This window comes from Melospiza georgiana, chromosome 23 (genome assembly GCF_028018845.1).
Source record: "Melospiza georgiana isolate bMelGeo1 chromosome 23, bMelGeo1.pri, whole genome shotgun sequence".
Lineage (NCBI taxonomy): Eukaryota > Metazoa > Chordata > Aves > Passeriformes > Passerellidae > Melospiza > Melospiza georgiana.
The window spans coordinates 10,381,534-10,398,951 of NC_080452.1; the positions used below are offsets into that span (position 1 = coordinate 10,381,534).

Below are 17,418 nucleotides of genomic sequence, written 5' to 3' on the forward strand. Positions count from 1 at the left end.
GGAAAGGGGTTGTGTGTGTAAATAATTTTTCCCGTTAATTCTCTCTGCTGTTCCTCCTCCCTGACAGCCTTGACGGGCGCCGGGGCTGACCGGGGCGGGGCAGCGCCCTGGCGGGCGGGGGCGGCGGCGAGCGGCTCGGTGCGCAGCCGGTGCCGGTGCCGGTGCCGGTGCCGGTGCCAGCCCGGGATCGCGGGCCGGTCCCCGGGCAGCGGCAGCAGCAGCAGCAGGCGGCGCTGCGCCCCTTCCCGCCGGCACCGGCTCCGCCGGGCTCCGCTCGGCTCCGCGCCCGCCGCCCCCGCCCAGCCCCGCGCCGCCGCCGCCGCAGCCGCCCGGCGATGCCCGCGGCCCCCGGCGGCTGCGGCCCGCGGAGGCGGCGCTGACCCGGCGGAGCGGAGCGGAGCGGAGCGGCCCCCGGCCATGGGCAGCGTCGGCCCCCGCCCGCCCCGAGGCCACCGGCAGGTACGTGCGGAAAGTTTGGCGGGGGGAACGAGACGGCGGCCCCGGGGCCGCTCCCGCCGCGGTGCCGAGCGCCGCTCCGAGGGGACGCTGAGTCCCGCCGGGGCCGGGGAGCCGCCGGGATCGGCGTGCCGCTGGCACCGGGATGCCGGTCCAGGGCTCCGCCGTGGGGTCCGGCGCTCCCGGCTCCGCCCGGCCGCCGTGCGTCGCCGCCCGGTCCCCGCGTGTCCCGGTCCCCCGCCGGGGCTCCCCGGGGCCGGAGCGGGGCTCGGGAGGGCCCTGCAGCGAGTTTAACGGGGCCGGTTCTGCCCTGCGCCCCGTTACCGGTGGTTCCGACAGCAGCGGCGGCCGCGGCCCCTGCGGGCTGAGGGGGATTCGGAGCCGGCGGGGCCCGGTCCGGCCCCAGCTAGGGGAGTGGGCTCGTCACGGATGCTGTTTTGCCAGAGCTGTGAAGCTACCCCCCTTTCTGGGAGGCACAGCGCTGCCGGAGAGATCCCAGATCCTGCGGCCAAGGATGCTCCGTTGCTCTGGAAGGGCAGCGGCACCGAGAGCCAGCTGCCTCGTGGGGTGCCTCGAGGGGCACAGGATGGGTCAGATGGCCCCACCGCCACGAGCAGAGGCTCAGGGGCTCGCAGGAGAGCATGAGCTGCGCCAGTCCCATTCTGGAGTCGTGAGTTTGTCCATGCTGTGGGTGCCAAGGCAGGGAAGCAGCGATCTCCTCCTCCTGCTCATCAGCCATCCCTTTTGCTGCAGAGGGCTTGGGGGGCTGCTCATTCGCCTCATTAGCACCGTGGGGCACTGGACCCTGGCTGGAGGGGCACGGTTCCACATGGGGCTTTAACGGAGGAGGAGGAAAACGTCCGAACGTCCGTAGCTCCTGTGACAGGCAGAGTGGTCGTTGTCTGCGAGGGCAGCAGGGAGCTGTTCCTGTGGTGTGTCTGTGCTGGAGAACCTCGATGAAGCTCCCATGTGGATGATGGCCCATGCCCACATGTGCCTACAGGGAGGGACGTGGGCCCTCACAGAGGAACCATCAACTCCTGATACTCTGGTTGCAACTGAGATTGACAGTCCGAGAGACTGGGGAATTTGACAGTTCTTTCAGGTCCCAGCTCAGACCCAAAAGGCAAAAGCAGCTAAAAAATGTTAGTGAAAAAAATCCACAAAATTCCAAACAGCGCATAACAGAATGGAGAATACCAAGATCTTCAATCAAAATTAAATGTTTTGACATGCCAGAGCACCACTCTTCATTTCACTGACATTCCAGGCTGAAAAATCTCAAGTCAGACCAAACATTTGTACTTGTAATCTCACGACACTGGAGGTTGATAACTGTCAAAACAGCAATTTCTGTGGAGCTGTGTTTTCTAATGGGAGTTTGGGCATGAGTGGGAGCTCTGAGTGCCTGTGCCAGCATGGAGCGCTGGGATGCACCATGTCCTCCTGCTCCCCTTGTGCTCTCCTGGCCCCCAGCGTGGCTCCTGCTCAGCTCAGTGGTTTCCCTGCGGAGTGTGGCATGGACAGTGTGGATTGCATTATTGATAACACTGTAATTTATTTATGCTTCCTTGGCTATAGCAAACAGCTCAGCCTTTCTGAGCTAAATATACTTTGCACTGGGAATGTGGGGCTGTCCCCTGTGGGATGGAGTGGCCAGTGGAGTGCTTGGGTTTTGGTCCAGCTGAGAGGTTTAGGAATGTCTCCTGGAAACTCACATGGCCTGGAGGGTCCCATGGGCATGAGCTGGGGATGGGCTCCCCCAGAAGGACTCTGGTGTGTGCTGTGGGGCTCAGGCCTGGTGCCCGGGCACTGGGCTGTGCTCCCTGCATGGAGCAGGAGCTGCAGGAGCTGCAGCAGCAGCAGCCAGGAAACCAGGGTCTCCTGATGGGGACCTGGCTGCTCTGCTGGAAGGTGCATGGGAGGTGTGTTGGCTCTGGGGACTCGCTGTTGCAAAAATTGCAGCAGCATTGTGTCTGCTGTCCTCACATCTGGGCTGCCAGCTGTGCCCCGTCATGGGCCAAGACAGCTGGGACACAGCTCCTGCTGTGTACAGCGTGGCTGGGCAGGGTGGCCCCAGGTGTGGGGCACGTGCCCCACTCCCTGCTGGGCGCAGTGCTGTGGCACTCACTGCCTCTGGGTTCAGGTGAAGGACTGAGCAGCTCTGAGAGAGCTGTTTGCTTTGTCATTGAGCAAACAGTGCATGCTTTGAGCTGACATCCGTATTTACACAGTGGGCTGTCACGTCTCTAAAGGGACTCCAGCAGCACCAGCTGTTGTATGATCCCCCTCTGAGAAGCCTCATGCAGAGCATATTGTGCCAGAACATCAGAGATCACCTAAATATGGGTTTACAGGAGTCTAGAGTCCCACCACATCACCTCGAGGAGCAATGGTTTTCTTGCACATTGAGCCACACTGGATTCTTCCTGGCAATGGAGGGGCTGGAGCAGTGGGCAGGGATGGAGTCAGGACAGCACGTGGGATGCTGCCAGACACTCTTCAATCTGTTCCTGGCCCAGCTGACCATCCCACAGCATTAATTATAAGCATTTCCTTACCTCTAAATTATCTTTTTAGCATAAAATATGTGGTTTTGTCAATCTACCTTTGGTTTCTTCCTGTGCAAATGTCAACACTTTTGATGACATTTTCTGATTTTTGTTTCCCAGATGGGAGAATCAAAGTGCAAAATATCACTTTAAATCACCAATTCGGAATGAAGCATTTTTCATTTTGAAATGCCAGTTTAAAACAGGAAAATTCATTTTAAAATGCTTCCAAACAAGAAATGTCCTTTTTACCACTTCAAATCACTTCATTTTGATTAAAAATGTCAGCATATTGTGTGTGAAGAAGCATCACCTCTTCATTAGAGGAGTCTGTGGTTTCACTGTCTCATGGTCCGGAGCAGATAGAAATTTCAAACATGGTTGAAAATTGAAGATTTCTTCTCTGAGGGGTGTGGGTTTGTCCAGTGCACTGCCCATGGAGGGGACTGTGGGTGCAAGGTTGGCACAGGGCAGGGGCACCCCTGGCACCTGCTGCTGGTCCTGGCAGCACTGCCCAGCCTCAGTGTCATCGCCACTTGTCTTTGTGGTGTCTTGTTAGTAAGTTGTGATCCAGCACTAATATTTTATGGGGGACATAGTTGTTTTCTGGACCTGGTGAGACCCCAGCAGGTGATAATGGAGGCTGGGAGGTCACCATGCCACCTGGCAGCTGCCAAGCAGTGACATGGCTGTTGGTGCTGCTGCCTGCAAAGTGCCAGAGCTGTTCCCATCTGAACGGCTGTAAATAGTGAAGAGAACACATTTAAAGAACCCAGCAGTAAAATACAAAACCTTTGGGATTTACATTTTTCTCTAGGGGCTTCAGATGGTGTAAGACTTGGCTTCTTCCCAGCATGCGCTGCATGGAGTAGGAGTGGTGCCAGTGTGGTGCCAAGAGAGATTCTCAGTGCGTCCAGGGGTAGCTGATGCAGTTTTGAGTGTGTGGTTGCATGAATTTGGTGTCTGTGCTGGCAGGAGGAGCAGCCCCAGAGGAAGGTGATGCATGGGAGACCAGACTGCAGGTCCTGGCGCTGCCGTGGGCTCTGTGTATCCCACTGGCAGTCTGCTGCAATTCCTGCAGCAATTCCTGCCTCCTGTGGGTGCTGGCCCCAGGACATCCAACGGGATCAGCCCATCCTCCTGTTTGTCAGCAAGTGCTTTACAAGTGCCAAGCCTTGGGCATCACTGCAAGGGACCTCAGCGACACAAGGACAGTCACAGCACGTACCCACTCACAGACAAGGCAGAACCTGAAATGACTCGCTGCTGATCTGCTCTGGCTCTTCCCACACACACTGCCTGTGCATTTAGTGTTTGTCATCTGCTTCAACGACCTACTATAAAGGACCTGATTTTGTGCTCTCAGCAGTAAAAATCAGGAGCAGCTCTGCAGGCCCTGCTGTTTAAAGGGGTGAGCAGGGTTATGGGCTGAGCCCCTGGAGAAGTTTCAGTGGTGCGATGGACACGTGCTCATGCACCTGAGAGTGTGTGTCCTGAAGTGGGGCTGGTGAAATTCCCAGGTGTCCTCAGCCACTCCCAGGGACACAGTGGCTCATGCTGATGGCAGGTATCACTGCCCAGGTCCTTCTTTCTCCTTTCAGATGTGCTGATGTCTGCTCCTTGCAAAGACCTGACCCACCTGAGGTTGGCAGATGCACAGATGTGACCGTGAATCACCAGTAAAAGGTAACCATCACTCACCTGTACTACTGCTGGTGGGATCCCTTTCTGTCCTGCTGAGATGGCCTATGCTGCTGATGAAGTCTGAGGTCATCTGAGGGTGGTGGGTGAATCCCTTCATCTCCCAGGGCCATGTCCCCACAGCCAGACACCCCAGTGCTCACAACGTTCAGGAGTCGTACCGGTGAGTGGATCTGTACCTCCCAGCCCTCCTCAGTCCCTTTTCCTCCACATATCTCTTCTTGTTTTCAGTAGAATGAGTGAGAGAGATATACAGAGCCTGAGCAAATGGGTTTTCGTGCTCAGCCTCTGCCTCACCACGCTGTGGGGACGACTGACGCTGGCCTCCACGCACCAGCACAGAAGCCATTCAGGTAGGGGAGCAAGACCCTTGCTGCACGTGTCACATGCTTGTGCAGTCATCTGGGTCCCCATGACAATGGCAGTACCTTGGGGTCTTCATGGGATGCCTGAGGTGGGGGTTACGTGGGGATGAGCTGCATGGTGAAGTTCTGTCTCACATTTCTTGCCGGGGGAGGAGGAGTTCCAGGCTGTGGGGCACACCTGGAGCAGGTGGGCATCCCTGGGGACCAAATGCTGACAGCCTCAAGGGGCTCAGAGTCCATCCCTTTTCCTGGGGTCTGGGCAGCAAGAATGAGCATGCCAAATGTGTGGGGCAGCATCCAGCAAACGGACACCAAGAGGCACAACACAGTGCCACTGTGACAGCTGCTGGATTGGCGTTTGGAGTGTCCACATGTGCAGGAATCTGCCGAGACTGCTCCTTCAAGATGGGTGGGAACATGCAGCCATAGCAGCTGCTGCTTGGAGATAGAAGTTGTGAATACTCATGATGGGGCATTTAAAACCAGTGGCTTGGTGAGCTGGGATGGCCTAAGGAGTTAAAGAAGGAATTTCTTCATGTCTGTAGCAAAATCTGAGACACGTATAATGATCCATATGTACATCTGTACAGGCTCCTTGGAGCACAGTGGGAGGACGTATGAGGGGGTGGATGCTGGTGTTACTGGTGTTACTGGTGGGGCTGTGCACCTGGCAGCACAGGCAAACACTCAGATCCCAGGGCACCTGCTGTCTGCTTCCTATGCCTCTGCTTGGAAAGGGCATCTAGGGGTTAATTTGAAACCATTCACGCTCTTGATTGACCCCACACCTAACCCTGTCCTATTTCTGTCATTTTTGCCTGACAGTTAAAGCAGTTCTAATCCTGTAATCCCCACCCGCATTGCTTAAAACCAAAACACATCTTCCAGAGTGCCTCCCTCACCCAGTCAGGCAGCAGCTACCTGCCCTTCCCTCCTCCTAACCCTGGATACCCCATGCTTGGGAGTGTCCAAGGTCAGGCTGGACAGGGCTCTGAGCAGCCTGGGCTAGTGGAAGGTGGCTCTGGTAGTGGCAGGCAGTGGAGCAAGATGAGCTTTATGCTTCTTTCCAACCTAAACTATTCTGTGATTCTAACTGGGAGAAAACTCTTCACTTTTTTTCTGGGATGACTTTTTTGGCACTGAATCAAGTCTACCAGGGATATGGGCACTGCTGGCAGCTTAAATGCTCACTCAACCTGCCCAATCCCAGTGCCAGAGAGCCCTGCTCCTCCATGGTATTACTTTGTAGGGAGCTGCTTCTTTGAATTGTGTTTATTCACACATAAAACCACCCAAAAATTATCAGTAGCAGAGGAATTGCGACCTCAAACTTAAAAATTTCTTGAAGAGAGAGTCCACATGCAAACCCTTTGTTTGCTCTCCAGGGACACGTCTGACTGTGACAACCAGGTCTGATAATAGAATTACAGAATATCTCAAGTTGGAAGAATCATTAAGTCCAACTCCTGGCCCTGCACACAAATCATACCAAGTGCCCGAGATGCCTTGTGCCCACCCAGCGCATGGAGATGCTGCTTTGTCCAGGCAAAGTGCTGCTTCCTGCAGAGTGTGGTTGGATTTAAGGGGCCACATGAATCAGGCACGTCATTTGGGAACAGAATAAGAGACTCCTTGGTGAAGAATGATTCACCAGCAGTTTAATCCCCTGTGTAACATGGTGAGGCTTCATGATGAGCAAGGCTGGAATGTCTGGATCCAACTCCCACAAAGGTGGCCCCAGCACCTTCTAAAGCTGATAATCAAAGGGCTGTCTTTGCCTTTGTGCTCATCACTCAACCTGAAGCAGAAGGAAAAAAGCATTTAAGTCAGCTGGGATTTTTTTCTTTTGGGAAATGAGGTTCTCTTGGCATTGCCTGACACTTACATGCATCCAACTTCTCTTCATTTTGTAGCTCTCCACCAGCAAGCAGTATTTTACACTGAACATGTGGGGTTGTGCCCACGCTCCCTGAGATACTCAAAATGTGTCATTTCGGGTTATGCCATAAAAACCCCATGTTCTGCTGCTCATTTAAAGGTCAATCAGAGTAGGACAGCATTTTCATTTTATTTTTGCATGCAGGATTCAAAAGCTGTTTGCTCTTACAATTCTTCATGGTTCCATGAGATAAGCTGTGTCTTTTAAAAACGGGTTCCAGTGGGGAAATGCCAGTTAAATGGGAGGGAGAGGCATGCCAGAAGCTCTGGAAGTTATCCCAGGCTCTCGGGAGGTTTCCTGCTGTCGGTGTTAAACACCCCATCCATCTGATACGCATTTTGTTCCAAGTTTCCTGCTGCTCAGCAAAAGGAGAAGCAGCTGCAGGAGCTCTGGGGCCCGCTGCTCACGCTGCACGTGGGCTCAGCCTCTCTGCTCTCTCTTCCCAGGCATGGGACATGAAAACCCCGAGTGGCAGGGCTGGGAAAACAGGTGAATCTGGTGTGTAGGAGCTGAGGTGCATTTTGGCAGCTGGGATGGCCCCTACCTGGCTCCCATGGGCTCAAATGCATGGCCTGGGGAGGAGATGCAGTGTCCTGCTGCCAGGGCTGGCACCTGGAGGGGGCAAATTTCCAATGGCATCGTGTCCTAGGGCAGGGCAGGGTGCCAGATTGTCAGAAGAAAATGCAATGGGGAATGGTTTAAACTGGAAGGAGACAGGTTTTGGTCAGACATTCAGAAGAAATTCTTCCCTGTGAGGGTGGTGAGGCCCTGGCTCAGACTGCCCTTGAACCCAGTCCTGGAAGTGTTCAAGGCTGGGCAGGATGGGCCATGCAGTAACCTAGCCTGGTGGAAGGCATCTCTGCCCGTGGCAGGGCGTGGAATAAGATGATTGTTAAGGTCCTTTCCAACCCTAGCCAGGCTCTGATTCTACAGTTCTAAGACCTTCAGGCAAATCCCTGAGAGCAGGATGAGTCCTGATGCTGCGTGCTGCTTCTTCAGCTCTGCCATCGGTAGGGCCCTTGCTGTGGGGCTGTGTGTGCCCCAAGGGGGCTGTGGGGCTGTGCCAGGGGCTGTGGGGCTGTGCCAGGGGCTGTGCCAGGGCAATGGGGCTGTGCCAGGGGCTGTGGGGCTGTGTGTGCCCCAAGGGGGCTGTGGGGCTGTGCCAGGGGCTGTGCCAGGGGCTGTGTGTGCCCCAATGGGGCTGTGCCAGGGCAATGGGGTACCTGCCCCACACAGGCAGCTCTGCCTGGGCAAGGACTCTGGGCACTGCAATGCCCCACACTCAGCTGGCTGCCATAAGGCAGAGGGAGTCAAATTTCTCTTTATCTCTGAGCTGCACCTTTCTGAGCAAATTAAAAGGGCTTTGACACGTTAGCGAACTGCTATTGCATGGTTGTAATGACCGATTTCTCAGTTCTGCCTGGCTCTCCCTTGGCTGAACCTTTTAAAATTAGCTGGAAATGAGCAGCCGGAGAGCAGGACTGCAAGGGAGCAGAGGGGTTGCCTGGGCAGCCCTCCCGGGAGGAGCTCTGCTAATGAAGCTTTTCTGAAAATGAGTCAAAACCATAACTGTGTGTGAACAGAGACTTGAGGGTGTAAAATTCCCTGGTGAGGTGCACGGGGTGGAAGAGTGACTCCTTGTGGTCCTGGACCACAGTGTGAGAGGAATGGGGGCTCATAGGCAGCCCAGGCCAAGGATCTCTACTTCCTCCTCAAATTACTTGAAAAATCTCGTGAACCATAAGGAAAGGGCAAAACAGTCATGTTTGTTCTGCAAAGAATTGCTTTCCTTTTCACTTTCACCGAAGTCTACCATTTCTGTATACAAAAAGAATAGAATTTATTATTAAAGCTGAATTACTATGGCATTTCAAAGAGAAGATAAAATTTGTGGCCAGAGATATTATTACAAAATATTCCATATAATAATGGTGTAATTATTATGGACAGAAATGAAAGTAAGGGTTCATTAAAAGAAAATGACCATGAAATAGCACTAAATGGAGTAAATTAGAGTCATGGTGATTGTGCAGCCCGTCCTGCCCGTGTGCGGTGGGAAGTGTCCTGAGCCGAGGGCATGGAGCAACCAGGAATGCCCTGATGCCTGCTTACCTGCATACATTTTGGGATGCCACACTGCAGGAATGCAGCTTCCCTGTCCTCTACCCAGCCTGGCTCCTGTTTGCTAGGGAACAAAAGTGACCCCAGTGTCCCCAGTGACCCACAGGACCCAGGACGTGCCCACGTGTGGCTCTGCACTGCTGCCCCAGTGCTCATTAAGCAGGACCTGCAGGCATCTCTGGGGTCGTGGGAATGAAGTCTGTCAGCCCTTTTTGGCTGATTTGTATTGTGCTTGTGTGGGCCATTACCCAGCTGGAGCGCTGATTTGAGATGCTGACCAGCTCTAAACTCTGATCCCAGAGGTGATCAGCCAACACGGTAGTTTTCTATTTTCCTTAATATTTTAATGGCACTGGGAGGGGGAGCAGCAGAGCAGCTTGAATTGCTGATGAACACCATGACATTTCTCTGCCACTGCAGGGTGGAAACCTGATCCTCCTCCAGGGAGAGGGTGGGTGATGGCAAGGTGGAGGCACTGACTGTAGCTGTGGTCGGAAGGGATGGTGCTGTGCTTGAAGCCAAAAGCAGCACAGTGCACCATCCCCTCTTGTAGCAAAGTGCATCTCATTATCAGCTGCAATTAGCTAATGTGCTCGTTAGTTTCAATAAAGCTCTTGGCTTGGTCGTGGCAAAAGGGGATGCATTTTGGAGGGTACCATGGGTGTGAGGGCTATTAGGAGCAAGAGCTGAGATACGAGAGGTGTGGAGCAGGTACCAGCACTTTTCCTTACCCGAGGACTGGGAAGATGCTGTGCCCAGACGCCAGCTGTACTCACCAGCAGCCCCAGAGGTGATTCCAGAGCTGGGACACCGCTGCACATACCGGGCTCTCCTGTGCCTTGGTCACAGCTCACAGCAGCAGTGCTGCCCAGGGCAGCGGGCAGGGGATGGCCTGAGCTCTCTGGGGTCTCTGAGTGCTGCCCAGGGCAGTGGGCAGGGGATGGCCTGAGCTCTTTGAGCTCTCTGAGCTCTCTTAACTCTCTGAGTGCTGCCCAGGGCAGCGGGCAGGGGATGGCCTGAGCTCTCTGCTCTCACGGGGCTGTTTCTCCTGCAGTGCACGTGGAGCCCGGCACGTGCGAGGTGATTGCAGCTCACCGGTGCTGCAACAAGAACAAGATCGAGGAGCGCTCCCAGACGGTGAAGTGCTCCTGCTTCCCAGGGCAGGTGGCAGGGACAACACGGGCAGCTCCCTCCTGCGTGGACGGTGAGTACCCACGGTGCAACCCTTCCTTTTCAATCCCTGACCTCATCTTCATGGGTTAAACAGGTGCGGGGTCTCCGTGTCCCTGGCATTAGCAGAGGAGACCTGCCCTGGGATCCTGCAGCAGAGCAATGGGGAAGGGGCACATTTTGGGGCACTTTCTCACTGGGCACTCACTGAGCTGGTGTGGCTGTGATACTCCACTCTGTGCAGCCCTGGGCTATGTGCTGTGGGGGAGTTAGGGGGGTTCCAGCATCACTGTGCTGGGGTCAGGTCTGCAGCACGGATCCCTGCACGTCTCCTCACCCTGCTGCCACAGCTGGAAGCAGGGATATGATTCCAGCCATGCAACACCTTTGCCTGTGAGGAGCACCAGGCATACAACCTGTATGTTTTATTGAATGCCATTATGTGCTACGACCAAAGAGCCATCACCAGCCCCTGCCAGCATGGTATTGATTTGCTTGACAACCAGTGGCCTGTGACTGCAGTTCCGTGCAACACCTAGTAATGCCAGAATAAATTGTTAGGTAAGGCTCTTGTTGTCCCCAGCTGCTCAGGTCATATTGTTCCCAAATATGAGAGAGCCCACTCTGGTTGCCCAGACTGGAGCCATGAATCACAAGACCCTAGTAGAGCAGAGTGGTAGGAGACAATCCCTTTGCTCCGTAAGTGGAGCCTGAAACAGGTTCTTGAACAGCACTGCTCTCCCTGGGAGTGAGGACACTGGGCTTTTTTTTCCTTGGGTAGTGAGAGAACACAGGGTGTTCTGGAGGCAGGTGGAGCAGCTGGGCCAGGTGAGGCCAGGCAGGTGAGGAGCAGCCCCTGGTCCAGGGCTCCTCAATGTGAGCTGTGCTGGAGAGAGGGGCTGGTGTCACCCGAAGGTGGGCAGAGCTGGTCCTCCATGCCCTGTGCTGCAGCCTGGCTGCTGATCCCCTCCTCTCCCCAGCCTCCATCGTGCTGCAGAAGTGGTGGTGCCAGATGGAGCCGTGTCTGCACGGGGAGGAATGCAAAGTGCTGCCTGACCTCTCGGGATGGAGCTGCAGCAGTGGCAACAAAGTGAAGACGACCAAGGTACGTCCCTGGCAGGTGCTGGGGGGTACCCAGGTGTGCCTTCCTCAGCCTGGGGCAAGCAAGCAACACCCAGGAGAGCACCCACAGCTCTGGGGGAAGGAGAGAGCTCCAGCTCCTTCAGGGCACACACACTGATAAGGAGCAGAGCAGAGGGTCTGGGCTGTGCACTTGTCACTGGTGCTGGAGGGGCTGGCAGGCATGCCACAACCCTGCGTGCATCGCAGAGCTTTTCCAATTGATCATTCTTGCTGGAAGGATTGGTGTTGGATGGCTCAGCCCCTGAGCAGACACCCCAGGTGTGTCTGTGTAACATCCCAGGGCTCCCAGGGTGTCCAGGTTGCTCCCCAGCACTTCCCACTGCTCCGGGGCCACGGGTTGCCCTTCCCAACCCAGTGGCACAGCCCTGAATCTGTCCCTGTTCCCTGTCTGAGGCAATCATTTGTGACAGAGCCCTACACGATTATTATTTTCATGGCTTGCTGAATACCCCAAAGAACAAGGTGTAATTAAAATTTTATCAAACTCATTAGTAATTACATATATGCCATGGTAAATCAGTTGCATAATTTTGTAATAATTGTTCATACTGTTGAGTGTAATTATTCCTCATGCTTTCGTTTTCCTCTCCCCACATCCCCCACCACAAAATTATCGCAGTAAGCAATGTCAGGATTTTTTTCATTGCTGCTATTATTTTTGTGCACAGAAAGCACTTTCATGCTGAAGTGTTTTTATGGACACCCAAAAAGGTTCCTCCAGCCCTGAGCATCCATCACTGACCAGTACCTACAGCATTACATTGAGCTGGTTGTCTTTTTCCCCTCTCAGTGTTGTTTGGTTGGTTTCCCCCAGCAACTGACTTAGCACCAAGCCTCTGCTCTGGCTTTGCTGTCTTGAATTCTCGCTGGGACCATTCCCATCTGGAATGGGAGCAGGACTTGGGAGCTTCTGCTCTCCTGCCTCATCCAGCAGACCCCTCCACGGCCAACCTCCTTTTGGGTGCTGTGCCCCTCCTTACGGAGGCAGCAGTTTGGGAACACAGACCTGTGTTTTCAAAAGGACTTCTGGTAACTTTGGATGACTTTAGTGACTTTGGAATGGTGCCAAAGGGCTGGATTTGCATCTCAGTCCCCTGTGCAGGCACACCTCAGTGGGAGCTGCAGCCAGAGCACAAAAATCACAAACCATCCTTAAGGTGACATTTGGAATGGCCGCTCCTTTAAATGAAAGTAAAGAGCCAATCTTATTTGCACCTCTTGAGGCTGTTTGCTGATAATTCATGGATGGGGAATCAGCTGGATGCACTGTATGATTTCCGCTCTCCTCCACAGGTCACTCGATAGCCCCCGTGCAGCGTGGCACGGGCTGAGCAGCCTTGCCGTGGGTCTGGTGCTCCCGTGGGCAGCAGGACGTGGCCCTGCAGAGGGGGGATGCTGCAGGGCTGCCAGGCTGCACCCGCCAGCAGGACTGTGGCAGCTGCTGGATCAGAGCATCCTCTGCACCCCAGCTTCCCTGGAGGCTGCAGGAGGGTCCCAGCACAGTGCCAGCATCCCGTCACTCCACGGTTTCCTCCTTTCCTGGGGACACCTTCACCAACCAAGAAATGGGCTCGTTTTCTAACCTTCCTAAATAAAATACTCCCACTATGTAAGAGCTGTTGACAATGCAGAGACAGACAGGCAGCAGGCCCCCAAAGTGGGCTTTAGTCTGAATAGCTGAAATCATTGCTGTGAGAGGCCTTTCCCCCCGAGATGCTGAATCCAGGTTGCATTGGAATCGGGAAATCAGTGGTTATGTGAAACCCTTTCCCACGTGGCTCCTAGCCCTGGGGTTCCTAGGAGCAGCTGCTGAGCTCCAGCCTGATCCTGGGTCACTGAGGGCTGCTCTGGTCTCAGAGCCTGGCCTTTCCCTGCTCCACCACCATGACCACAGGCAGCAGATGTGGCAGCATAGTCAGAGGGTGTCTGTTGGCTCCCAGGGATTGTGAGATGTCTCCATGGTGCATGCTGCTGGTTTCTCCTTCCTCAGTAATTGCATTATTCAGGTTGCAAATTTAGTGTTTTCCACCATGCAAATCCCAGGCACTGAGTTTCTGCTTGTGTTTGCAATTGAATTTCAGATTTGTGTGAGGCGACCTGTCTGTCTGCAGCTCTGGGGTGTCTGGTGCATCAGAAAGGGCCTCTGACCAAGCTAGATTTTGTTGTAGTAATCGAAAATAAAGAAAACTGTACTACCTTCTGGCCCTGAGCTCACAACCTTCTCCAGAACCCACCATTTCCTGTGGTGTGGCAACTCAAGGTGGGGCACAACGTGAGCTCTGTGCCCCCGGTGTCAGAGGTGCTGGGGACCCTGGGGCTGTGGGACCAGCACCCCCAGCCCTGCTCTGGGACTCTGCAGGGGATGTGCTGGCGCAGGAGGGGCTGGAGATGGTGTGGACCATGGCAGTGAGGGGGTCCCTGCTGTCTTTGCTGCCACCTGCCTCCTGCCCTGGCTCCCACCACAGGACTCGTTATTGAGACGTTTTTGTAATGGGGTATGTAATACTCTCTCCAGATGTGATGTAAATACCAGACTGTGAAATAATAAATTCATTTTAATCTCTGCAAATGATCTTTTCACTTATCACCAAAAGGAGTCTCTGGGAGTGCTTCTCATGCTGCTGAATCTGAGGTGAAGGGACTGGGCACTCTGCCCCGGCCATTCCAGTCCCAACCAGCTTTTTCAATGATGGCTTTGGAGGAGAGCTGAAAGCCTGTTGTGGCCAGCAAAGGCTGAGTAGCTCATAGTGATCCTAAGGAAAAGTGCATTAATTTCTACAGGATGCTTTGCTGAGAGCTCCTCTTTTCCTGTTGCTTCCCCTTTTTGTGACAGCTCCCTCTGCTGCAGCGCCATGCCCCCGAAGATGCTCCCCCTGCCAAAGGCCAGACTGGGATTTCAAAGGTTCCCTGCTGGAGTCCTGTGCCCTCTGAGAACCTAGGCTGTCGGATGCAGAGGGAGAATCTGTTATTTCCAGCAGGAAACACCAGGCTGTAGATGGGAACTTCCCTGCTTGGCTGAGCATTTTCATAGCTGGCTCATAATGTGAAGGATCCACTCTGCGGAAGTGTTGAGCTTGACACCTACATTGGTATAAAAACATTTTATTGTCTGCATAATAGGCACCCTTGAAGCTTATTTTTCACTTACTGCAGCCCACAGTTTAGTGAGGAAATAGCCCCTTGGTGTCTGCTGAGTGCTGACCTCGCTGCTATCACACCACCAGAGTACACAAATACTGCAAATTGCTGCTCCTCTCCTGGCGGGTAAATGCGTTTCCAAGGAGAGCACTGCAGCCTGCAGGACTGCTGCTGTTACCTCTGACTCCTGAGCAGCCAGGGAAGGATGCAGCTGCCACAACTTCTGGCCCTCTGCCCTTCTTCCACTCACTGTGTTTTCAGTGCTTTCCTTTGGCCAAGCAGACAAACATCCTAGCAGGAGCAATAAACCGAGGAGGAGGGTGATGGTGATGGGAACATCTCTGGGCTGAGACAAGGACTTTGTGCCCTGTCTCTTCACCGCCTCAGTGGGACAATGCCACCTGCACGGTCCCCAGCAGACACCCTGATCCCTTCTCTCTCCGTGTGACCACACTGCTGCTCCCTGAAGGACAAATCTGCAGGGGGATGGAATATAAGAAAATAAAGATAGTATAGAAAGTACTCTTACCCCTAAGGAGTTGCAGCTGGGCCCATTATCAAAGATTAGGAACAGGCCTGACTTTAACAGGCCACAGCTCTAACCAGTGAGAAGAAGAGTGCTATAAAAGAGTGGGTGGCTGGTTAAGAAGGGAACTGGAGTCGGTTGGCTGCTTTGTGAAGGAGAGAGAGTCAGTGCTCTGAGGAGACACCCACAAGAAAACACCAAAAAGGTATGAAACTTTTGTGGTAAGGAGACAACACTATAGAACCCCTTCAATAAGATGACAACATAAATCAACCCCTGCAGCTGCATCAGCAGCTTGGACGCCCCGAGCTCTCGTGCCAGGGTCCCAGATCCACGCTGCCCAAGTCCCCATCTTGGTGGGAAAGTCTTGTGCCAAGTTCTGTCTGGGCACATCTGTGCAGTATCTGACTGGGACCTTGCACAGACAAGATTTGAAGTTGCCCAAGGGGTGATTAGTCAGAAGAAACTGTCACAGTTAACGTACTTTCAATATCATCTCCCTGGGTATTATAATTACACCCCATTCAATTAGTCTTCAGGGAAAAAAAAGTCTTTTATATTAAGATTTGGTGGAGAATTATTAGAGAGTGAATTAAAAGACAAGGATTCCATTTTACCTACAAATACTAAAAGCATAATGCATAAAATACCCCCAAATTACAAGCTGACTAAATGTAGAGCTGTGCTAGGAGGTGAAATGAAAGGTAAAATGAAACCCTTTGAGCAGTACAAGGTGCAGTATTATCAAAGAAATAAGATGGAAACATAATTAACCACCCAGCATTATGCTGAAAGATGGCAAATTGAAATGGGAGACAAAATTAGGTGAAATTGCAGAGCAGGCTCATTTATTTCTGCTTTATAAATCAGTGCTACCTGTCAGCAGTGATGCCAAGCTATTCCAGAAGAGGAGCTTTCCAAGGGAGGACATTCACAGGGACCTCACCTTGTCCACATTGGGGTTGCTGTGCTCTCCTGGATGGTGAACTCTGTGTCACTGTGGGAGCAGGGGATGCCTCAAGGGTCACATCTTTGGTACCCTTTCCTTCACCCAGCCGTGGTGCATTCAGGCCACACCTGGTCTGTCCTCTTCCCCAAAAGCTGTTTCCCTTTCCCTGATGCTTTGCTGCTCTAACTAGTGCCACCCTTGTGACTTTTGCAAGTGCTGCTCCTATGGCATCCCACAGGGAACCTACCATCAGTGGCCCCTTGCACTGGTGAGTGCAAGTCCAATTTAGGGCTGGATGAACGTTTCCTTTAACTGTGCTGAATTTCCTCCTCTTGGCCTTCATTGGTTCCCATTCCCTATAACCCCTGCCCCCTCCACTCTCCTGCCGTGGCTCTGCTTGCTCCTCTCTGCCCATTGGCTTAATTGCTGCTTTTCAATGAATTCAAACAAGAAAAGAATTGTCTTTTCCAGAAGTAGAAAGATTTTTGTTAGAATCACCTCAGCCATGCAAAAACATCCCTGTGCATTTCCTGTGCTGTGCTCAGGAATGGAGAAACCTGGAACTGGTTTATCAGAGATGAGAAGCAGAACCTGTCTCATCCAGCTTACAGGATTCAGAGGTGGCAGGTGCCCGTGGCTGTTCTGGCACGAGTGTATTTGGATGTGAGCACATGGGTCAGGTTTTTTTTCTGCTTTGCCAATACCTTTCACTAAGAACACTGCTTTATTTTTCCCCGGTCTGGCTTGTTTGCAAGTAGATATATCCCTGTTTTGGGGATGTGAACCAAGGGGCTTCAGCACCCAGGCATGCTGCCCCATCCCTCCCACGCTCAGGACAGAAGCCAACAGCAGCCACAGCCCCACCACCAGGACATGGGGACACGTGGCCACAGGGAGATGGGGCCGTGGGCACCTTCCCCACTGCCTTGCATGCCATGGGACTCCATCAGAATCACTAAAATAAAAATACAACAGCTCAATCTTTTCTCTGGTTAATACACTGTGATGGGGCTGTTGGAAGCATTAGATGGCTCTTCCAAAAATGCATCCTCATGTTTTATTCAACCGTGCATTTGTGAAGATGTTCTTAAGGGAAGGAATAAAATATTCATTTAGATGGTCCTGTGACATAAAGGCAGATGCTCCATGCTGCTGGGTCAGGGCAGAGCTGGCAGCCTGACTCCTGCCACGCCCCAGGAGGATCCCTGGGATCACAGAATATCCTGAGCTGGAAGGGACCCACAAGGATCATTGTGTCCAGCTGCTGGCCCTGCACAGGACATCCCCTAGAACCCCACCATGAGGGGCTGCACGGACAGGCGTTCATCCTGGGCACACTCTGCTTGCTACCTGCATCA

At 53.5% G+C, this 17,418-nt stretch overlaps 1 protein-coding gene across 1 annotated transcript; it reads left to right on the plus strand.

The window, feature by feature from the left end:
* Positions 1-370: 370 nt before the first annotated feature.
* Positions 371-14,007, plus strand: TAFA3 (TAFA chemokine like family member 3). The gene is made up of 6 exons (XM_058039981.1): positions 371-459; positions 4,610-4,694; positions 4,941-5,062; positions 10,189-10,338; positions 11,285-11,409; positions 12,741-14,007. The coding sequence occupies exons 3-6, from the start codon at positions 4,945-4,947 to the stop codon at positions 12,750-12,752; spliced, it is 405 nt and encodes a 134-aa protein (XP_057895964.1). The 5' UTR covers positions 371-459; positions 4,610-4,694; positions 4,941-4,944; the 3' UTR covers positions 12,753-14,007.
* Positions 14,008-17,418: the final 3,411 nt, after the last annotated feature.

Bases quoted from the DNA above. Each gene is read 5' to 3' on its own strand.
- TAFA3 (XM_058039981.1), top strand. From the start codon at position 4,945: ATGAGTGAGAGAGATATACAGAGCCTGAGCAAATGGGTTTTCGTGCTC. The intron at 5,063-10,188 runs GTAGGGGAGCAA...TTTCTCCTGCAG, and splicing joins CCAGCACAGAAGCCATTCAG to TGCACGTGGAGCCCGGCACG. The intron at 10,339-11,284 runs GTGAGTACCCAC...TCCTCTCCCCAG, and splicing joins AGCTCCCTCCTGCGTGGACG to CCTCCATCGTGCTGCAGAAG.